Source organism: Drosophila suzukii, chromosome Y (genome assembly GCF_043229965.1).
Source record: "Drosophila suzukii chromosome Y, CBGP_Dsuzu_IsoJpt1.0, whole genome shotgun sequence".
Classification (NCBI taxonomy): Eukaryota; Metazoa; Arthropoda; class Insecta; order Diptera; family Drosophilidae; genus Drosophila; species Drosophila suzukii.
Window position 1 is genome coordinate 1,558,349 of NC_092085.1, and position 13,585 is coordinate 1,571,933.

Consider the following 13,585-nt stretch of genomic DNA (forward strand, 5'->3'; position numbering starts at 1 on the left):
TTACACAATAATGCGTATACTCATCAATAAAAACTACATAATAATTCTTATGATCAACAGTAGATGGGATTATTGGACCACACACATCAGAATGTACAACAAATAATGGTCGATTTATGTGGTCCTTATTTTTAAATTTATTAAAACTTAATCTCGCCTGCTTTCCCTTGACACAAGCTTCACATAATTCATTTTCTGGTTTTATGTTATTCAGCAAATCTGTATCGTCAAACATATTTTTGGTTTTAATTTCTAAAAACTTACTCCCTTACTCAAATGACCTAGCCTCTCATGCCTAAACTATAATTATTATTATACCCGTTACTCGTAGAGTAAAAGGGTATACAAGATTCGTCGGAAAGTATGTAACAGGCAGAAGGAAGCGTTTCCGACCCCATAAAGTATATATATTCTTGATCAGGATCACTAGCCGAGTCGATCTAGCCATGTCCGTCTGTCCGGATGAACGCTGAGATCTCGGAAACTATGAGAGTTAGGCTATTGAGATTTGGCGTACAGATTCCTGAGCTTCTTACGCAGCGCAAGTTTGTTTCAGTAGGCTGCCACGCCCACTCTAACGCCTACAAACCTCCAAAGAAAAAAGCTTTGACGTCAGAGCCAGACAATGCGAAATGTTTTTACGCGTGTATGTGTGTGTATGTAAATAGTTGCCGGCCGAACTTAGCGGCAAAGAAAAAAGCCCTGCCGGCGCTCAGAGAGAGCAAAGTGCGCGGCTAACTTATTCTATTGAATAATGAACCCTTTATCCATTTGTCCCATTGACGGGCAAAAACCTTTAAAGATCTGTACATCTTTATTTATCTCTTTCAAAGAATATGAATTAGCTTAATAAATACCTATAGATTGTCCCAAAAAAACTTTTCCGTTTTCAGTCCAATGCTCTCAAACCAAAGTAGTTAGGACAAGCCTTGACACTAGAGCCAGAAAACGACATACATACATACATATGTATTTATGCATGTGTGTGGACGTAAAAAATTGCAATCTAATATCCGCGGCAAATAGAATTCTTTCAAACAAATCTATTCAACCAAATATTTTGAAATACAGAATGTGCCTTAAAATTGTGTATGTTTAGCAAGCATACATAAATATAAATGTTTTTTGTCTATTTTATGTGTTGCTTTCTCATTCTTGGCGCTGGCTGAAACAAAAGCAGAGCCGAGAAATGAGAGCAAGGGAGAGAGAACAAAGTGCGCGGCTAACTTATTTTAAAGTTTGTTATCTGAGTAACGGGTATCTGATAGTCGAGGTACTCGGCTATAGCGTTCTTCCTTGTTTTTAGAAAAGAAAGTGTACTCATCCTTCAAAGCTACACCAGACGAATACTTACTTATTTAACAAGCACGATTTTATTGAAAATGCACCAAACATTTTCATAACTCAAGGAACGACCTTTTAAAACCAATAGTTACCAGTTCCACAAGAAAAGGAGAGTATTAATATAATTTTCAAAAGTTAATAATTGGTACCGTGAGTATGGTACAGGGTTGTCAACGTTATCTGATACTATCGCAACAATATTTTCCAACACTGAGAAAGGTTAATCTATAGTCGCACGTGTCAATGGAAACTATTTCACGTTTGACAAGCTCGAGTGAAAGTTTTCAACATGTCCAATACGCCGATCGAAGGATATTTGCTGCTCAGGGGACCAACCCATCTTACCAGTCGAATCTTCGGAGGAAACCTGCCGCCATGCAGCCGCAAGGAACTTGCTCAGCTATGTGCACGTTATGGAAAAGTTTTGGGTACAATGATAGAGGAGACGTTTGGTTTTGTTCAGGTCGAGAGCGAAAGACAGGCCAACATAGCTATTCTGGCTCTGCACCAGTCCCGATTCAAGGCCAAAACCCTGACTGTCCACAGCGCCACCTTTCAATCTATGGAGGAACACGGACATGACTCCAGACAGTTCGGGGAGGATGTGCTCGTCGCCGAGGCCGACTCTTCGGGGCAGGATCTGATTGCCGACTGCGAGATCATAGCCATGGATCTCCAAGGCTTCCGAGGTGCTATGCGCATCCGGGATCGCCTCATCGCCAAGGGACTGTGCACGGAAGTTCGCTCGCCGATCGCAATGGATGATAACGAACCGCTCTCCAGTCTGGAGGAGCTCGCAGCACTTGGCACCCAGTACGCCATTGTCTTGACGTCCGTGAATGAGAGCATGGGCTCGGCGTCAGTGCACTACTTGTATGAGGACCGTTCTGAGCATCCCGACTTGCCGCAGGATCAGGCCATCGAGATGGTTGATTCGGACTTCAACCTCCGCCATGTCTTTAATTCAGCGGATGGTGTTCGTGACTGCGGTTGTTAACTTATAATAAAATTCTATTCAAAAACCTGTGATAATACTCCAGGAATCACGGTAAAGTTAACTTGTAAATATAAGAATACACACAATTTATTTATGTGTGTGTGTGATTTCCTGGAAGCGTCACACTATTTCGTCAGAATCCAGATTTCACGTCTTGTCACTTCAAAATTATGCGGAATAAGTGAGAGCTGAACCAGCTCATCGGAACCAAAACGATATTAGTGTTACCAGTAGTGAGCAGAATACTTTTGCTTATACGATATTCTTATCGATATGAAGTAATGTCATATTCCAACACACTTCCTCAAAAGTCTGATGCTCATGATTTATAAATTTAAAGTTTAATAAAAAATTTGAAATTTGAATTGGCAAGACAAGATATTTCTGGGAGTGCACATTGACCCAACATTTGTTGCTTGAATTGGGGAAACCCAGTAAAACCCAATTAGGTCAATCTTAAAATTAATACAAAGAAAAATGAATATTCAAAATGACAAAATGATGTGATGCAAAATTAACATACAAAACAATTAAAGGCAATTTCAGGAAGTAATCTTATAAATTTGAAAATTATAAAGTAATTAGGAATATCTTCTGTTTCCAAACTTAATAACTAGAAAATATAACAGATTTTAAATTCAATAACATAGTTTCAAAAAATTATTCTTTTAAATGATAAATTAAATTATGTCTTCAACTTTTATGTAAGTATATAAAAAAAAATTGTCGTCTGCATCCATCAATCGGTTAAGCCAAGACGCTGTCTTAGTTGTGCGAAGCGTGGAGCTGGGAGTGGTTTTGTTAATATATCCGCCAGTTGATGATCTGTAGAAATATACTCAAGTTTTATTAGTTTATTTTCAACTTGTTCACGTGAAAAATGATATTTGATGTCTATATGTTTTGAACGTTTGTTTTAAACATCTTGAAAAGATATCCTGTTGTACTTCTCCTATCCAATTGACTTCCACCCCAATCTGAATCTACATATCCAACAAAGAAGTCGTCATTCTTATCAGTTTTAGTGAGTGTTAGCTTAAAATCAATTGTACCTTTCAGATATCTTAATACCCTTTTTAAGCATAGCCAAAGCTCTTTATTATTTTTCTGACTATACCGACTCAAAAGATTTACAGATATACTGAGATCTGGCCTTGTACATAGCATTACATACATAAGGCATCCAATCAAACTTTGACAAGGAGAATCGTCTCTTTCATCAGAGTCTAATAAATCAAAGTTCAGTTTACTTGGAAGTGGTGAATTTACAGAATTACATTGCTCCATTTTAAATTTTAATAAAATATTTTTAATATAAGCTGATTGGCTTAATTCCACTTTACTTTCTTTTGTGTCTATTTTAATACCAATAAAATACTTAATTTCCATTAAATCTGTCATTTGAAACTTGCTCATTAAATATGACTGAAATTTATTCATTGTTAAAATGTTTTCTGTACAAATAACCAAGTCATCTACGTATAACAAAACATATATATTTTTTAAAATAGTCCCTTTATCCAAAATTTATATACATCTATCTACAAGTGAATTTTTAAAACCAATATCTTTTAAAGCCTTTTCAAACACTTTAAACCAACATCTAGCCGCCTGCTTAAGACCATAAATTGCTTTATTCGATTTACAAACATGACTGCTATTTCAAGACAGTCCTTGAGGAACTCTCATGTATATTTCCTCTTTTAAATCTCCATTTAAAAAAGCAGTTTTTACATCCATATGATGTACTTTAAGGCTATACTGGTTTGAAAAAGACAATATAAGTCTCAAACTTGCAATTCTAGTCACAGGGGCAAATGTTTCGTCGTAATCGATTTAACATTCCTGTGTAAATCCTCGTGCTACAAGTCTGGCTTTATATTTTACTGGTCTACCAAACTCGTTCTGTTTTATTGTAAATATCCATTTACAATCGACTATGTTTTTGTTTTCAGGTCTTTCTACCAGTGACCATGTTTTGTTAATTTCATGAGAATTAAGCTCATCTTCAATAGCTGCTCTCCACTGTTCTTTATCACTCCTATTATTAATTTTATCAAAAGATATTGGAGTACTACCTGTTAAAGTTTGCGCATTCATAACACAATTTTTAATCATATCTCTATATGACAATTTGGGCTTTTCTTTTAGTCTATTGCTTTTTCGAATTTGAGTATTAGAGTCACTTGGTTCACCTTCAGATAAAACACCAGATATCTCTGGATCGGCATTTTTCACTTCATTCTCCACTTCATTTTCAATTTCACTAGGCTGCACATCTAATACTACCATATCAGTGTTTTTCTGAACCGTTTCACTCTCAATAAGACCAGAGTCTTGAAAAGCAGGTTCAATATTTTCTTCAAGAATGGGAAAATCCATGTTGTAATCAACATCCACAGCTCTAGACATTATCCTGCTTGATTCATAAAGCACTACATCTCTTGCAATAACAAATTTGTTATTCTCCACATCCCATACTTTATATCCATTTGGTTCATACCCGACAAGTATACCTTTCCATGATTTGTCAACAAATTTTCTTTTTCTCGTTCTATTTAGAACGTATACTGTCGAACCAAAAACTCTTAAGTACTTCAGGTACGGCTTTTTGCTGTGCCACATTTCAAAAGGTGTCTTTCTGCATTCATGTAATGCACTAGTTGGGCTTCTATTAATAAGGTAGGTGGCTGTTAGCACTGCTTCACCCCAGAAAGATTTCTGAATCTTACCCCCTATAACTAAAGCTCGAGCTTTTTCCGTTATAGATCTAATCATCCTTTCGGATACACCATTTCGTTGTGGAGTATGTGGAACCGTCAAGTGGTAACTAATGCCTTTTTGAACACAGAACTCTTTCATTTCATTCGATAAATACTCCCTACCATTATCAGTATAAATGTTAACTATATTTAAATTAAACAAAGCATGCGTTTTAGCTACGTAGTCTTGAAATACACTAAAAACTTCTGACTTATAACTCAACAGGTAAGTTACACAATAATGCGTATACTCATCAATAAAAACTACATAATAATTCTTATGATCAACAGTAGATGGGATTATTGGACCACACACATCAGAATGTACAACAAATAATGGTCGATTTATGTGGTCCTTATTTTTAAATTTATTAAAACTTAATCGCCTGCTTTCCCTTGACACAAGCTTCACATAATTCATTTTCTGGTTTTATGTTATTCAGCAAATCTGTATCGTCAAACATATTTTTGGTTTTAATTTCTAAAAACTTTCCCTTACTCAAATGACCTAGCCTCTCATGCCACAAACTATAATTATTATTATACCCGTTACTCGTAGAGTAAAAGGGTATACTAGATTCGTCGGAAAGTATGTAACAGGCAGAAGGAAGCGTTTCCGACCCCATAAAGTATATATATTCTTGATCAGGATTACTAGCCGAGTCGATCTAGCCATGTCCGACTGTCCGTCTGTCCGGATGAAAGCTGAGATCTCGGAAACTATGAGAGTTAGGCTATTGAGATTTGGCGTACAGATTCCTGAGCTTCTTACGCAGCGCAAGTTTGTTTCAGTAGACTGCCACGCCCACTCTAACGCCCACAAACCGCCCTAAAATGTAACACCTACAGTTTTGATGCTAGATAGAAAATTTTAACTGAAATGTATTAGTCTTGTCAATACCTATCGATTGGCCGCAAGGAACTTGCTCAGCTATGTGCACGTTATGGAAAAGTTTTGGGTACAATGATAGAGGAGACGTTTGGTTTTGTTCAGGTCGAGAGCGAAAGACAGGCCAACATAGCTATTCTGGCTCTGCACCAGTCGCGATTCAAGGCCAAAACCCTGACTGTCCACAGCGCCACCTTTCAATCTATGGAGGAACACGGACATGACTCCAGACAGTTCGGGGAGGATGTGCTCGTCGCCGAGGCCGACTCTTCGGGGCAGGATCTGATTGCCGACTGCGAGATCATAGCCATGGATCTCCAAGGCTTCCGAGGTGCTATGCGCATCCGGGATCGCCTCGCCAAAATGAATATTCAAAATGACAAAATGATGTGATGCAAAATTAACATACAAAACAATTAAAGGCAATTTCAGGAAGTAATCTTATAAATTTGAAAATTATAAAGTAATTAGGAATATCTTCTGTTTCCAAACTTAACAACTAGAAAATATAACAGATTTTAAATTCAATAACATAGTTTCAAAAAATTATTCTTTTAAATGATAAATAAAATTATGTCTTCAACTTTTATGTATGTATATAAAAAAAAATTGTCGTCTGCATCCATCAATCGGTTAAGCCAAGACGCTGTCTTAGTTGTGCGAAGCGTGGAGCTGGGAGTGGATTTGTTAATATATCCGCCAGTTGATGATCTGTAGAAATATACTCAAGTTTTATTAGTTTATTTTCAACTTGTTTACGTGAAAAATGATATTTGATGTCTATATGTTTTGAACGTTTGTTTTAAACATCTTGAAAAGATATCCTGTTGTACTTCTCCTATCCAATTGACTTCCACCCCAATCTGAATCTACATATCCAACACAGAAGTCGTCATTCTTATCAGTTTTAGTGAGTGTTAGCTTAAAATCAATTGTACCTTTCAGATATCTTAATACCCTTTTTAAGCATAGCCAACGCTCTTTATTATTTTTCTGACTATACCGACTCAAAAGATTTACAGATATACTGAGATCTTTTCTTTTTCTCGTTCTATTGAGAACGTATACTGTCGAACCAAAAACTCTTAAGTACTTCAGGCACGGCTTTTTGCTGTGCCACATTTCAAAAGGTGTCTTTCTGCATTCATGTAATGCACTAGTTGGGCTTCTATTAATAAGGTAGGTGGCTGTTAGCACTGCTTCACCCCAGAAAGTTTTCTGAATCTTGCCCCCTATAACTAAAGCTCGAGCTTTTTCCGTTATAGATCTAATCATCCTTTCGGATACACCATTTCGTTGTGGAGTATGTGGAACCGTCAAGTGGTAACTAATGCCTTTTTGAACACAGAACTCTTTCATTTCATTCGATAAATACTCCCTACCATTATCAATATAAAGGTTAACCAAAGACCATAGAATAACAAGATGCGTAACAGCCATACAACTGAATGTACGGCAAAATTTTTGGTGTGGATTTTCGATGTGGATTTTCGATCTTCCTTGTGTGCGTTGTCCGTGTAAAGCTCTTTGGTTGTGTTGGTGAATCATTTCGTGTGGTCTGCTGCAATAAGGGCTCAATGTCGCATTCGACTAACGCAAGTTGTCAAAGGCCTGTAGGCCAGGAGTCTAGTCGCTCAACCGCGAGAATTGCAGGTCGGAGTTCAACCCCAGCAAAAGATGTGAAGCGATTATTTTAAAACAGGGAGAAATGTTAAATTCGCCTTCCGAAATTTTTATTGCAGAAAAAAATTTCTGTAACGATTCGGACTTTGGAAAGTTAAGTGCTCTTTCAGATATATTTTTTAATGTATGTAAAATACATATGTATAAAGGTTTTTGAAAACATTTTTAATACTAATAAGAAACAAGAACACATTTAACAGTTTATAATGAGTAAACGTGTAACGTGTACTGGAGAAAGCCATTTTTCATCGTGGTTTGATGAAAATGATGAGTGCTATTCACATAAAATGCTAATGTTAGATAAATTAATTAGAGTTTTGCTGTACAAACATTGTAAGTGGCTAGACTCCGCAGACAAATGTAAAAGTAGCGATAAGCTTAATATACTGCGTCATAAATAAATAAATATCTGGGGATCTTTGAACAGTAAAGCTGAAATCTATTTATCGAACATTTGCATTTTATATGGAAAGCACTCACCATATTCATCAAAATATAATGAAAAATCCTTTTCTCGAGTACATACTTTTATTCAAAGTGAATTACTTATTGTGTTCATGTTTTTATTGTTATTAGATATTTTATTAAAACCTTTAATATGTAATTTACACAAAATAAAATATATCTATAGGAACGATTAATTCCTAAAGTCCCAGTTGGTACATCTAAAAAAACATTAAAAAAAACTAAAAAAAAAAAAAGGAAGAAAAACTAAAAAAAATAAAAAAAAACCAAAAAATAAATTTAAAAAAACTAAGAAATCTATTTGTGAAAAACTAAAAACAATAAAAAAACAAAAACGAATTTAAAAAAACTAAAAATACTATCAAAAATATTTAAAAAAAAATTGTCAAAAAAGTACAGCTAAAAAAATATTAAAATAAAAAAAAATATAAAAAAATATTAAGTTGAATCCAGCCTCAGAGTGGACTCGAACATCGAACTCAAATCCATTATCCACGGGCCACCAACATACGCAGAGCGCAACAGCCCTCTTATAATTCGCATTAGCAATACGTCTTTTAGATCGGTTCCTTTTCGTCAACATATTTCAAGAATCGACAAATGAGACAAAAATGGAATTTTGACTACACGCGAAGTGTAGTGAGCGAGATAGCAAGAGAGAGGGAAAGAGAAGGAAGCAAATCAACAGCATTCTAAAAATAGATTCCTATACGTGTAAGGGTTGCTTTGCAAAAATTAGCCCGCCTGTGTACATTTTCTTACTCCTAGTTACGCATCTTGTTATTCTATGGTCTTTGGGTTAACTATATTTAAATTAAACAAAGCATGCGTTTTAGCTACATAGTCTTGAAATACACTAAAAACTTCTGACTTATAACTCAACATGTAAGTTACACAATAATGCGTATACTCATCAATAAAAACTACATAATAATTCTTATGATCAACAGTAGATGGGGTTATGGACCACACACATCAGAATGTACAACAAATAATGGTCGATTTATGTGGTCCTTATTTTTAAATTTAATAAAACTTAATCTCGCCTGCTTTCCCTTGACACAAGCTTCACATAATTCATTTTCTGGTTTTATGTTATTCAGCAAATCTGTATCGTCAAACATATTTTTGGTTTTAATTTCTAAAAACTTTCCCTTACTCAAATGACCTAGCCTCTCATGCCACAAACTATAATTATTATTATACCCGTTACTCGTAGAGTAAAAGGGTATACTAGATTCGTCGGAAAGTATGTAACAGGCAGAAGGAAGCGTTTCCGACCCCATAAAGTATATATATTCTTGATCAGGATTACTAGCCGAGTCGATCTAGCCATGTCCGACTGTCCGTCTGTCCGGATGAAAGCTGAGATCTCGGAAACTATGAGAGCTAGGCTATTGAAATTTGGCGTACAGATTCCTGAGCTTCTTACGCAGCGCAAGTTTGTTTCAGTAGACTGCCACGCCCACTCTAACGCCCACAAACCGCCCTAAAATGTAACTCCTACAGTTTTGATGCTAGATAGAAAATTTTAACTGAAATGTATTAGTCTTGTCAATACCTATCGATTGACTAAAAAAAAATTTTGCTACACCCACTCTAACGCCCACAAACCTCCAAAGAAAAAAGCTATGACGTCAGAGCCAGACAACGCGAAATGTTTTTACGCGTGTATGTGTGTGTATGTAAATAGTTGCCGGCCGAACTTAGCGGCAAAGAAAAAAGCCCTGCCGGCGCTCAGAGAGAGCAAAGTGCGTGGCTAACTTATTCTATTGAATAATGAACCCTTTATCCATTTGTCCCATTGACGGGCAAAAACCTTTAAAGATCTGTACATCTTTATTTATCTCTTTCAAAGAATATGAATTAGCTTACATACATACATATGTATTTATGCATGTGTGTGGACGTACAAAATTGCAATCTAATATCCGCGGCAAATAGAATTCTTTCAAACAAAGCTATTCAACCAAATATTTTGAAATACAGAATGTGCCTTAAAATTGTGTATGTTTAGCAAGCATACATAAATATAAATGTTTTTTGTCTATCTTATGTGTTGCTTTCTCATTCTTGGCGCTGGCTGAAACAAAAGCAGAGCCGAGAAATGAGAGCAAGGGAGAGAGAACAAAGTGCGCGGCTAACTTATTTTAAAGTTTGTTATCTGAGTAACGGGTATCTGATAGTCGAGGTACTCGACTATAGCGTTCTTTCTTGTTTTTATATTTAAAAGAAAAGAAAGTGTACTCATCCTTTTTTATTTAACAAGCACGGGATTATTGAAAATGCACCAAACATTTTCATAACTCAAGGAACGACCTTTTAAAACCAATAGTTACCAGTTCCACAAGAAAAGGAGAGTATTAATATAATTTTCAAAGTTAATAATTGGTACCGTGAGTATGGTACAGGGTTGTCAACGTTATCTGATACTATCGCAACAACATTTTCCAACACTGAGAGAGGTTAATCTATAGTCGCACGTGTCAATGGAAACTATTTCACGTTTGACAAGCTCGAGTGAAAGTTTTCAACATGTCCAATACGCCGATCGAAGGATATTTGCTGCTCAGGGGACCAACCCATCTTACCAGTCGAATCTTCGGAGGAAACCTGCCGCCATGCAGCCGCAAGGAACTTGCTCAGCTATGTGCACGTTATGGAAAAGTTTTGGGTACAATGATAGAGACGTTTGGTTTTGTTCAGTTCGAGAGCGAAAGACAGGCCAACATAGCTATTCTGGCTCTGCACCAGTCGCGATTCAAGGCCAAAACCCTGACTGTCCACAGCTCCACCTTTCAATCTATAGAGGAACACGGACATGACTCCAGACAGTTCGGGGAGGATGTGCTCGTCGCCGAGGCCGACTCTTCGGGGCAGGATCTGATTGCCGACTGCGAGATCATAGCCATGGATCTCCAAGGCTTCCGAGGTGCTATGCGCATCCGGGATCGCCTCATCGCCAAGGGACTGTGCACGGAAGCTCGCTCGCCGATCGCAATGGATGATAACGAACCGCTCTCCAGTCTGGAGGAGCTCGCAGCACTTGGCACCCAGTACGCCATTGTCTTGACGTCCGTGAATGAGAGCATGGGCTCGGCGTCAGTGCACTACTTGTATGAGGACCGTTCTGAGCATCCCGACTTGCCGCAGGATCAGTCCATCGAGATGGTTGTGTCGGACTTCAACCGCCGCCATGTCTTTAATTCAGCGGATGGTGTTCGTGACTGAGGTTGTTAACTTATAATAAAATTCTATTCAAAAACCTGTGATAATACTCCAGGAATCACGGTAAAGTTAATTTTTAAATATAAGAATACACACAATTTATTTATGTGTGTGTGTGATTTCCTGGAAGCGTCACACTATTTCGTCAGAATCCAGATTTCACGTCTTGTCACTTCAAAATTATGCGGAATAAGTGAGAGCTGAACCAGCTCATCGGAACCAAAACGATATTAGTGTTACCAGTAGTGAGCAGAATACTTTTGCTTATACGATATTCTTATCGATATGAAGTAATGTCATATTCCAACACACTTCCTCAAAAGTCTGATGCTCATGATTTATAAATTTAAAGTTTAATAAAAAATTTGAAATTTGAATTGGCAAGACAAGATATTTCTGGGAGTGCACATTGACCCAACATTTGTTGCTTGAATTGGGGAAACCCAGTAAAACCCAATTAGGTCAATCTTAAAATTAATACAAAGAAAAATGAATATTCAAAATGACAAAATGATGTGATGCAAAATTAACATGCAAAACAATTAAAGGCAATATCTTCTGTTTCCAAACTTAATAGCTAGAAAATATAACAGATTTTAAATTCAATAACATAGTTTCAAAAAATTATTCTTTTAAATGATAAATTAAATTATGTCTTCAACTTTTATGTAAGTATATAAAAAAAAATTGTCGTCTGCATCCATCAATCGGTTAAGCCAAGACGCTGTCTTAGTTGTGCGAAGCGTGGAGCTGGGAGTGGATTTGTTAATATATCCGCCAGTTGATGATCTGTAGAAATATATTCAAGTTTTATTAGTTTATTTTCAACTTGTTCACGTGAAAAATGATATTTGATGTCTATATGTTTTGAACGTTTGTTTTAAACATCTTAAATAGATATCCTGTTGTACTTCTCCTATCCAATTGACTTCCACCCCAATCTGAATCTACATATCCAACAAAGAAGTCGTCATTCTTATCAGTTTTAGTGAGTGTTAGCTTAAAATCAATTGTACCTTTCAGATATCTTAATACCCTTATTAAGCATAGCCAAAGCTCTTTATTATTTTTCTGACTATACCGACTCAAAAGATTTACAGATATACTGAGATCTGGCCTTGTACATAGCATTACATACATAAGGCATCCAATCAAACTTTGACAAGGAGAATCGTCTCTTTCATCAGAGTCTAATAAATCAAAGTTCAGTTTACTTGGAAGTGGTAAATTTACAGAATTACATTGCTCCATTTTAAATTTTAATAAAATATTTTTAATATAAGCTGATTGGCTTAATTCCACTTTACTTTCTTTTGTGTCTATTTTAATACCAATAAAATTCTTAATTTCCATTAAATCTGTCATTTGAAACTTGCTCATTAAATATGACTGAAATTTATTCATTGTTAAAATGTTTTCTGTACAAATAACCAAGTCATCTACGTATAACAAAACATATATATTTTTTAAAATAGTCCCTTTATCCAAAATATATATACATCTATCTACAGGTGTATTTTTAAAACCAATGTCTTTTAAAGCCTTTTCAAACACTTTAAACCAACATCTAGCCGCCTGCTTAAGACCATAAATTGCTTTATTCAATTTACAAACATGACTGCTATTACAAGACAGTCCTTGAGGAACTCTCATGTATATTTCCTCTTTTAAATCTCCATTTAAAAAGCAGTTTTTACATCCATATGATGTACTTTAAGGCTATACTGGTTTGAAAAAGACATTATAAGTTTGAAACTTGCAATTCTAGTCACAGGGGCAAATGTTTCGTCCTAATCGATTAAACATTCCTGTGTAAATCCTCGTGCTACAAGTCTGGCTTTATATTTTACTGGTCTACCAAACACGTTCTGTTTAATTGTAAATATCCATTTACAATGTTTTTGTTTTCAGGTCTTTCTACCAGTGACCATGTTTTGTTAATTTCATGAGAATTAAGCTCATCTTCAATAGCTGCTCTCCACTGTTCTTTATCACTCCTTTTATTAATTTCATCAAAAGATATTGGAGCACTACCTGTTAAAGTTTGCGCATTCATAACACAATTTTTAATCATATCTCTATATGACAATTTGGTCTTTTCTTTTAGTCTATTGCTTTTTCGAAATTCAGTATTAGAGTCACTTGGTTCACCTTCAGATAAAACACCAGATATCTCTGGATCGGCATTTTTCACTTCATTCTCCACTTCATTTTCAT

General features: G+C 36.0%; 2 protein-coding genes across 2 annotated transcripts; both read left to right on the plus strand.

Annotated features, from left to right (window-relative positions):
* The first annotated feature begins 1,633 nt into the window (after positions 1-1,633).
* LOC139353604 (uncharacterized) lies at positions 1,634-2,341 on the plus strand. Its single transcript, XM_070997958.1, has one exon. It carries the CDS (start codon positions 1,634-1,636, stop codon positions 2,339-2,341), a length of 708 nt encoding a protein of 235 aa, XP_070854059.1.
* An 8,334-nt stretch (positions 2,342-10,675) lies between these two features.
* LOC139353605 (uncharacterized) lies at positions 10,676-11,371 on the plus strand. Its single transcript, XM_070997959.1, has one exon. The coding sequence runs from the start codon at positions 10,676-10,678 to the stop codon at positions 11,369-11,371; it is 696 nt and encodes a 231-aa protein (XP_070854060.1).
* Positions 11,372-13,585: the final 2,214 nt, after the last annotated feature.

What these genes read in the sequence shown, in the direction of transcription:
- LOC139353604 (XM_070997958.1), top strand. Translation starts at nt 1,634, where the DNA reads ATGTCCAATACGCCGATCGAAGGATATTTGCTGCTCAGGGGACCAACC.
- LOC139353605 (XM_070997959.1), top strand. Translation starts at nt 10,676, where the DNA reads ATGTCCAATACGCCGATCGAAGGATATTTGCTGCTCAGGGGACCAACC.